The sequence below is a fragment of the Genypterus blacodes genome, unplaced genomic scaffold (genome assembly GCF_046128005.1).
Source record: "Genypterus blacodes isolate CSIRO-AG114 ecotype Tasmania unplaced genomic scaffold, CSIRO-AGI_Gbla_v1 ptg000055l_1, whole genome shotgun sequence".
In the NCBI taxonomy this organism is placed as follows: Eukaryota; Metazoa; Chordata; class Actinopteri; order Ophidiiformes; family Ophidiidae; genus Genypterus; species Genypterus blacodes.
Window position 1 is genome coordinate 2,854,849 of NW_027466867.1, and position 8,701 is coordinate 2,863,549.

General features: G+C 43.6%; 2 protein-coding genes across 3 annotated transcripts; one reads left to right on the forward strand and one right to left on the reverse strand.

Annotated features, from left to right (window-relative positions):
- Positions 1-14: 14 nt before the first annotated feature.
- On the reverse strand, positions 15-2,013 carry ptges3l (prostaglandin E synthase 3 like). The gene is made up of 7 exons (XM_076151703.1): positions 1,660-2,013; positions 1,390-1,503; positions 1,175-1,241; positions 928-1,026; positions 584-673; positions 421-480; positions 15-232 (listed from the first exon to the last, which is right to left on the reverse strand). Exons 1-7 carry the CDS (start codon positions 1,692-1,694, stop codon positions 224-226), a joined length of 474 nt encoding a protein of 157 aa, XP_076007818.1. The 5' UTR covers positions 1,695-2,013; the 3' UTR covers positions 15-223.
- Positions 2,014-2,299: 286 nt separating this feature from the next.
- On the forward strand, positions 2,300-7,763 carry kat7b (K(lysine) acetyltransferase 7b). Of its 2 annotated transcripts, none has more exons than XM_076152177.1 (14): positions 2,300-2,470; positions 3,391-3,541; positions 3,644-3,892; positions 3,997-4,079; positions 4,278-4,361; positions 4,445-4,543; positions 4,668-4,778; positions 4,870-5,061; positions 5,387-5,476; positions 5,629-5,769; positions 5,857-5,950; positions 6,088-6,234; positions 6,347-6,453; positions 6,576-7,763. In XM_076152177.1, exons 1-14 carry the CDS (start codon positions 2,453-2,455, stop codon positions 6,675-6,677), a joined length of 1,668 nt encoding a protein of 555 aa, XP_076008292.1. In that variant the 5' UTR covers positions 2,300-2,452; the 3' UTR covers positions 6,678-7,763. The 2 variants fall into 2 exon arrangements, with proteins under 2 accessions (XP_076008292.1, XP_076008293.1); XM_076152178.1 differs by having other exon boundaries at positions 3,653-3,892.
- The last annotated feature ends 938 nt before the right edge of the window (positions 7,764-8,701 follow it).

Consider the following 8,701-nt stretch of genomic DNA (forward strand, 5'->3'; position numbering starts at 1 on the left):
ACCATAATAGAAAATGTCACATAAGTACAAACAGACAATTAGTTGTGTTGACAATTACACACACATCACATCATATGGAAATATTACAACTCAGATGATGTATAAATGGATGGATGGATGGATGGATAGATGGATAGATGAATGTTAACCCACATGAATCATGAGCAACACTAAACGTGTGGTTGCCTCCAGCACAGGAAGAGATCCAAGAATGAGCTGTAACTCAATCAGACTGAAGGGGGAAAAAAAGAAACTGGTCATTGTCACTGCAGGTAATGTCTAGATTACAGTCACAAGTGTGTCATAGTACCATATATAACCATGGTAACCTAAAAGGCAGTAAACATGTAACATTTATCCCATGGGTAAGTCAGTTATTTGTTTAAGATTCGGAAAATATGATAAGAGCTTTGTACTTACATCACTGAGATCATCCATGTCTGGTGTTTCTCCTTTTTTATCAGACATTTCATGGATCATCTGAAATAACAAAATCAAAGTATTTAAACACACACACACACACACACACACACACACACACACACACACACACACACACACAGCATTTCGGCTGTTGACTCACGTCCATATATCGATCATATTCTTCTTTTCCATCATTTTCTTCATGCTCCCAGTCCCTCCAGTTGTCAAAGTCCACAGCGATCCAACTGGGCTGTAGAAAGAAAGAGAAACGACGGACACAGAGTCAACAACCTTTTAATGTCAAATTTTAAAAACAAAAGTGGATTAACAGAAGCAGCCCTGTATTGTGTAATGTCGGTGTTTCTCAACCTAGGGGGTCATGACCACACGTACATGGGAGATTTCAGGTATGGCATCTGTATTTGATTCACATTTATATATTTCATAAAAGATCATATTGTAAAAGTTCATGTTCAAACCCACACACACACACTTCAGGTGTACCTTAGCAGGATCTTTTTGAAGACGAGGCCATGCGTGATCAGGCTTCATCTTCCTCAGCAAGACATGAATGTTGCGATCATAGACTCTCTCTCTAGAGTCCTTTAAGAAATGTAATGAAAATGTAAAAAAAACACACACACACACACTTTCTGTTGGGTCATCACATTGACTGCATGTTTAAGGATGAGCCAATTTGTCACAATATGATATTTAGTCATATTTCACATCATATTGCATGGATGCTTACATAGATTTGGACTGTGTCGTAGAAGTGCAGCTCATTGTAGATCACATCGTCTACATCATTTTTGCAGCTGTTGAGAATACAGAACGGGGTTGCAAATTAAACGCTGATTGACAACAAATGCCATATAATCAACAGTACATCCAACATCAGCCAACACTATCATTCAGCTGGGCCTAATAGAAATAGATTAGATCCCATCCATGCTGTGAGCTCACCATAAAATCATTTTGTCTGCCTGGATATCCACCTGGACATCCTTCGGTCTCTGAACCCTGAAGTTGAGGGTAACATATTTCTTCCTATCAAACCACACCGCATTTGCTGGCTGGCTGTGAGGAGAAAAGAAATGTTTGCACTTATTTACTTAAATCAAGTCTATAATGAATTCATATGTTATTTGAGAGATACATTTCTGGACTTCAAATGGAAAAGCACATGGTTCTGGATTCATAGTTTCCTAACGTGTTGCTCACAGAGAAACTTACCTCTCCTCTGGTCTGACGATTTTCGGCTTATTCATACTGATTCTTGCGCAGAAAAATAGAAGAAAGACTAAAATTTGTCTTGTCCCTTTGACAAAGAGAAAGTAGAGGTATTGAGCTGCGTCTGTGTCCTCCGTGTGCTGTAATGTACCGACCAGGCCCTGGAAGGTATTTATAGAGCAGCTGGTATCAGCTGTTGGGGAGACTTGCCTACCACAGCCCCTTCCCCTGCCCTTTATGACCTGTCAGTGGAACTCTCTGGAAAACAGAGGGGATTTCTGGGCTCTCCAACAGTTGAACCTCCCCAGATAGGAAGAGAAAGGATTGAGGATGAGTGGGGGATGGGAGACTCAAAATACAGAGGCACAAACAGACAACAACAAATGGGATCTTTGAAATTTGTAGAGACAACTTTTATTAGTAGACTGTTTAGTCTGAATCAGTACATTTAAAATAATGATAATAAGTTGAATTTATAGTTATGTCTTACCTTAGTACGCGATTAATGAACATCCCGCTGCAAATATGGCTTATTTACAGTATATGACTATAACTAGTAAAGGGATACACATTTGCGCCCTCTCGTGGCTCCTCTCTTCACCTACATGTATGAGCGGAAGTGCAATGTAGTTTTCCACCGCTGGGGTAGAATGTGGCGCGACAGACGCCGACACAGTGTACATAAGAACTTCTGACGAAAATATAAACCAACACGGGCTTTTACTGTTTATTTCTATAAACTTTGTGGATTTCTTATTAATTCAGGCGCTCCCATAGTGACGCTGCTCAGGTTATCATGCCCCGTAGACGACAGGTAAGCGAACAGAAGATCACACACACAATATAGTATAAGGTCGTTAGCAACGTTAGCATCGACATGCTCCACTCTGCGCTCTTGGGGAGGATTTTGCGCCATTTTCCGACAATTTCACTGGATTTAACTTCATACTCGCTAGATTATGATTTAGGAACCTTTTCGAATCGATAGTCAACCGTTTTGTTGAGAACTCGTGTATTTAACTGAATTCAATGGGCGGTGACAAGCAGCCTCGACCCGAAATTAAATATGAGATATTATAGGGATAAAAATGTTTACGGCACATTCAGTAAATGCCGAATCCACCACAATACTTTAATTATTAGTCATATGTTGTTTGATATCTTATAGTATGCAGAACGCGGTGTAAACTTTAGTATTTAAGTGCATCCACCATAAAGCTAAAGCAGTCTGGCTCCACGGTCTCCAGAACTGGGATACTTAGCTGGATGCTAAGCTAAAGTTAACAATGCTAAGCTACTTAAAGCTATTAATTCTCACTCGTTGTATTATTTGACGCGCCATTTTCCACAATTATCACCCAAATAAAACATACAACTGGTAAAATGAGATCAGCCTCAAACATGTGTGTGTATGTGTGTGAGTGGTTGGTCTGCTGCTAACTACCGACGTTAGCAAATTAGCCACCGTTAGCTTTCATCAGCCTGTTTCCTAAAGAGTTAACTAGATAAAGGCACCGAGTGAAAGCTCCAACAGTTTGCTTTACGTCAACATTTCAACCGGGATTCCAGATTCTACAAACGTTAAACTACATCTGTGTTTTAGACCTTTGTTGACAGTTGCTCTTCTTGTTGTCATGTCTTGTTTACATCACTGGCTAATGGACAGGTGATGATGATAGACATCAGTGTAGAGTAAGGTTGGGTTCTGCTCATTCTGTTGTGTGTTTCTGACAGAGGCACCTGGCAGGAAGTGGTTCTGATGGAACCGAAGACTCTGACTCGTCCGCTGAGAGAGAACAGACCAACAGCTCAGAGAGCGATGGGAACCTTACCAAGAGACAGCGCCTCACCCGAGCCTCCACACGCCTCAGCCAGAGCTCACAAGGTGGCCTTACACACTCTCCATACATCCTCTTCATCATTAACAAGTCTACATGTGACAGCTGTTGGTTGAACTTGTCGATCTGACCTCCTGTGTGTGTGTCAGATACTCCAGACCTGAAGCGGTCGGGGGACCACGATGAATCTCCTCCGCTGACGCCCACAGGCAACGCCCCTTCCTCCGAGTCCGAGCTGGACATCTCCAGCCCCAACGCCTCCCACGACGAGAGCCAAACTAAAGACCCGGGCAACAGAGACTCGGACAAGGACCTGTCCCATCGACCCAAGCGGCGCCGCTGTCACGAGACCTATAACTTTAACATGAAATGCCCTACGCCGGGCTGTAACTCGCTGGGTAAGACCCCCTGCCTCCTTATGCACGTTTAACACAATGGGGTCGCGGCTGGGGGTGTTCGGTCTTATTCTTTACTTGATGATTTACTTTGTCTCTTTTCCCAGGTCACCTTACGGGGAAACACGAGCGACACTTTGCTGTATCGGGCTGCCCTCTTTACCACAACCTCTCTGCTGATGAGTGCAAGGTGTGTAGGGAAGTGTAGTGTGTATCTGTGTATCCATCTGACTGCTCTGATGTAACATGCCACTCATAGTTGTGTTTCAGTTTGAACATTATGTGCTTGTGTTCGACTCCCTCATCACAGTTTGCCCCCTTTCATGCATTTGTCCTGTATTTTTACATTATAATGGAATATGATCCACCCGTCACTTTTGGTCTGCAGGTGAAAGCCATCAGCCGAGAGAAGCAAGAAGAGGAGGCCAAGGGACAAGATGAGGTCAACACACGCCACGCCACACGCCATCAGGTACTCATCTGAATTGTCCCTGTCATTTATTGAGCTCTGATGTTATTATGGAAATGATTGCTCACTTTTTGTATTGATCTCAGACACCGACATCAAAACAGAGCAGGTACAAAGAGCAGGTGGCTGAGATGAGGAAGGGACGGAACTCTGGACTACAAAAGGAGCAGAAGGAAAAGCACATGGTACGTCACTGTGTGTGTGTTTGTGTGTGTGTGTGTGTGTGTGTGTGTGTGTGTGTGTGGATAATAAGCCGACTGTAGTGCGTATGTGGTCTCATCTTCTTTCTTCTTCTTCTTCGTCTTTCAGGAGCATCGGCAGACGCACGCCAACACCAGAGAGCCTCTGTTGGAGAACATCACCAGCGATTACGACCTGGAGCTGTTCAGGAAAGCCCAGGCCCGCGCGTCTGAAGATCTGGTAAGAAACGGGTCATTTCAGGTCTCCGTCTGCGTCGCGTCTCTGATGAGACTTGTCCTCTTCTGTTTCTAAATATTTACACTTCCTGCAGGAGAAGCTGCGCATCCAGGGTCAAATCACAGAGGGCAGCAACATGATCAAGACCATCCTGTTTGGGCGCTACGAGCTGGACACATGGTACCACTCGCCCTACCCGGAGGAGTACGCCCGCCTGGGGCGCCTCTATGTCTGCGAGTTCTGCCTCAAGTACATGAAGAGCCAGACCATCCTCAGGCGACACATGGTGAGAGAGTAATCAGAGAGAGTGGATCTCACGTGTTTACTCTGCTGTGTCATTACGCCGCTTCTGTCTCTGTAATTCGCTTCCTCTCCCACCTACGTCTCTTCTTGCTCACCTGCTCATTTCAGGTTCCTCCTCTTTTCCAAAAAGGTTCAGGGTTTTTAGGGAGTTTTCCTCGTCTTCCAAGAATTCTTAGAACCTATTATTGACCTTTCTTTAGGTCAGCTTTAGTTCAGCATTAAGGAGAACATGAGGAGTAATGGATTTGAGATTCAGTGTATTTTTATCCTAGCTGTGTAACACTGATGTATTTACTGTGTGTTTTCAGGCCAAGTGTGTGTGGAAGCATCCACCGGGCGACGAGGTGTACAGAAAGGGGGCCATATCTGTGTTTGAAGTGGATGGCAAAAAGAACAAGGTGGGGAAACAATGGTCACAGCCTTCTTTGCTTGTGTATCGTTCATCCAGAGACTTTGAAAACACACACATACACACTCATATTCAAAATTCAAAATAGACTACAGCCGATCAAGTGTCACTGTGACCTTTTTGTGTTGTTTCCGTCCCCAGATTTATTGCCAGAACCTTTGTTTACTCGCCAAGCTTTTCCTGGACCACAAAACGTTGTACTATGACGTGGAGCCGTTCCTCTTCTACGTCATGACCGAGGCCGACAACACCGGGTGCCATTTAGTGGGATACTTTTCCAAGGTAACAGTGGAAACAGGTGTAGGTTTGCATGCACACGCGTGACGCCACAGATGGAGCTCTGACGTTTTTCTCCTATTTTGCTTCAAGGAGAAGAACTCCTTCCTCAACTATAACGTCTCCTGTATCCTCACCATGCCTCAGTACATGAGACAGGGCTTTGGCAAGATGCTCATCGACTTCAGTCAGTATTTGTTCACTGATTTCTCCTGATATAGATATATAATAGAATACTTAAAGTTATCAGCTATTTCACTACTTTTAGCCTTTTTCTGTAGCTCTTTTCTCACATCTGCTCTGTACGCTCTGTGCCCGGTGTAGGCTACCTGCTGTCCAAGGTGGAGGAGAAGGTGGGCTCCCCTGAGAGACCCCTGTCCGACCTCGGCCTCATCAGCTATCGGAGCTACTGGAAGGAGGTGTTGCTCAGATACATGTACAACTTCCAGGGCAAGGAGATCTCCATCAAAGGTGAGAGACGGCAGCACGGCGGTAATGGCACATTTGATGTCTGTGTCAGAAAGGAGCAGTCAGTAGCTTTGTAGTTGTCTCATCATTGTCGTTGTTTTGTCTCGACGAGAAGAAATCAGTCAGGAGACGGCCGTGAACCCGGTGGACATAGTCAGCACGCTGCAGTCTCTCCAGATGCTGAAGTACTGGAAGGGGAAGCATCTGGTCCTCAAGCGACAGGTGAGTCTGTTCACAACAATCTCACACCTCTCCTTAAACCATCAGCGTGCAACATCAGGTGTAACTGTTCACTCCTCCTGATGATGTAATGTTAAAGTAAAGATGTCTCCTCCTCCTCTCAGGACCTGATAGACGAGTGGAAGGCCAAAGAGATCAAACGAGGAAACAGCAACAAAACCATCGACCCCAGCTCGCTAAAATGGACTCCGCCCAAAGGGACATGAGCTCAAACGTCCTCGAGCTGCTGATTTAACTGACCTACACACACACACATATATATATATATATACACACACACACACACACACACACACATACACACACAGAAGCAGCAGCAGCAGCAGCCTCGACCCACTTACTGTCAACAAATCTCGACAAATCTTCTTCTTCCCTGCTTACTTGCATGGAGCTTCTTCTTCTTCTCCTTCATTTTTGTTGTTTTTGTTTTTTTAAATCTCACACTTCGGGTCACTTTTATGATTTTAGGAGCCTGCGTTTCCATGGAGCCGGCTTTGTTTGGCTGAATACGGCCGATCAAAGCGGGAGAATCTTGAGTTTGTGTTTTTATACGGCCGACTCGTAAACTCTGAATGTCAGTGGACAAATGTGCGCGTGTGTGTGAGTGTGAGTGAGTGTGTGTGTGTGCGTGCTTGCGTGTGTGTGTGTGTCGTTGACTGTGAATGGAGAAAAAAAAAATCCAAGCCTACTTCTGGCAGCATTTTGCGAAACTGTTACTTTTTATTTGCCAAACCAATATGCATTTTCAAGATTGTACTTTCCTTTTTGCTTGGGATCAATAGTATCAGTATCGACACAGAACCAATACGCACGAGTGTTTTCGGAGAGTGTGACGTTTTGTATTTGTGCTGGTGTGAAAATCGTGTAGATAATTTACTTTTCTAGCTCCAGAAATTGGGGACAGGAGCTCGTTCCTCCTCCTCCTCCTGCCAATCTGACGGATGAAAGAATAAAAATAAGAGCTTGTTACATAGAGAAGATGAAATTTGGCCATGACATCACTGTAAAGAAAAATGCACAAAAATAAAAGGACCTCAGGATTTTATACACACACACGCACACACACACACTGATACACACACACACTTAATCATACCTGGCTTCTGCTCCTCTGAAAGCGATGCAGCTGTTTTTGCAGCTGGGTCGACTCTGCTTAGAGGCTCTGCAAGAACCAGAAGACATTTTTAAAAACCACATTTTCATGGGATTCTTTTAGCCTTGTACTTTTCAGCATAGTTGTTAACTGTATTAGCAAGTTGATAATTTTTAATATCAATAAATTTGCTTTAATAGTTTGTCTTTCTCTTCTTACCGCCTCTAGAAACACTTCTTCCCATCAGGCCCACAAACGTCTCTCCGTTATTCCCTTTAAGGGAAGAGGCGCAATTATTAAGTTAAAGGATTTAAATTCATAATTATGTTCAAGTCCCACTGCGGTGAAAACCTAAATTTAATAGATGAATGCAGTTTCTGAATCAATGTCATCATGTTTAATTGACTATTGAAGGACATGAGGGACAGATAATTGGTCAAACATCAATCGGTCTTTGAACATGCCACACACACGCCGAACTGACAGGTGCACGTGCCCAACAGCTGTCTGACGTGATGAAGCGATCGGAGCGTCTGAGGTTCCAATCTCCCTGAATGATCCAGGCAGTTAATCGCTTCAACCAATCGACCCCCGGCAGCAGGACTTCATTTCATCTCTGGTGAGTCACTTATGTTTCATTTAATGTGATATTCTTTCGTTGTAGCGTGTTTTTATTGGCAGCGTTGAGGTTTTCAGGTGATTTGGCTGATTGTTGTGCTCTTTTTACGATGTCTGTTAGCTTTATTTTGTATTAGCTTAACTCAGATTGTATGCGGTGAGTGCGTGTGTGTTGTGCTTTATGTGTTTGTTTCAGTCCACTTGTTTCTTTTTCGTCTCTACGCGTCTTTACGGGACTTAAGACGAGTTTTGGCCTTATTTCCCGCTCACATCTTCTGAACCATATTTAGTTTTTGTGTTTTAAAATCAGGATGAGGAAAACTACATAACAATATTGGTGGATATGAAACTATAATGTTGAGTTTAAACATGGATTTGTGTCGTTATTAAGCTTCCTCTGGTGCGTTTACGTCAGCCTGTAATGTGGCTTTGCCTGATTCGGAGTGTAAATGTGATCAAACATCTTATCAAAACTAAAATGATTCACAAATGACATTTTTGAGAAACTATTTACTTCTT

Bases quoted from the DNA above. Each gene is read 5' to 3' on its own strand.
- kat7b (XM_076152177.1), top strand. The intron at 3,893-3,996 runs GTAAGACCCCCT...CTCTTTTCCCAG, and splicing joins GCCGGGCTGTAACTCGCTGG to GTCACCTTACGGGGAAACAC. The intron at 5,951-6,087 runs GTCAGTATTTGT...TGCCCGGTGTAG, and splicing joins CAAGATGCTCATCGACTTCA to GCTACCTGCTGTCCAAGGTG.
- ptges3l (XM_076151703.1), bottom strand. From the start codon at position 1,694: ATGAATAAGCCGAAAATCGTCAGACCAGAGGAGAG. The intron at 1,242-1,389 runs GTGAGCTCACAG...TATTCTCAACAG, and splicing joins GCAGACAAAATGATTTTATG to CTGCAAAAATGATGTAGACG. The intron at 481-583 runs GTGAGTCAACAG...TTGTTATTTCAG, and splicing joins AATATGATCGATATATGGAC to ATGATCCATGAAATGTCTGA.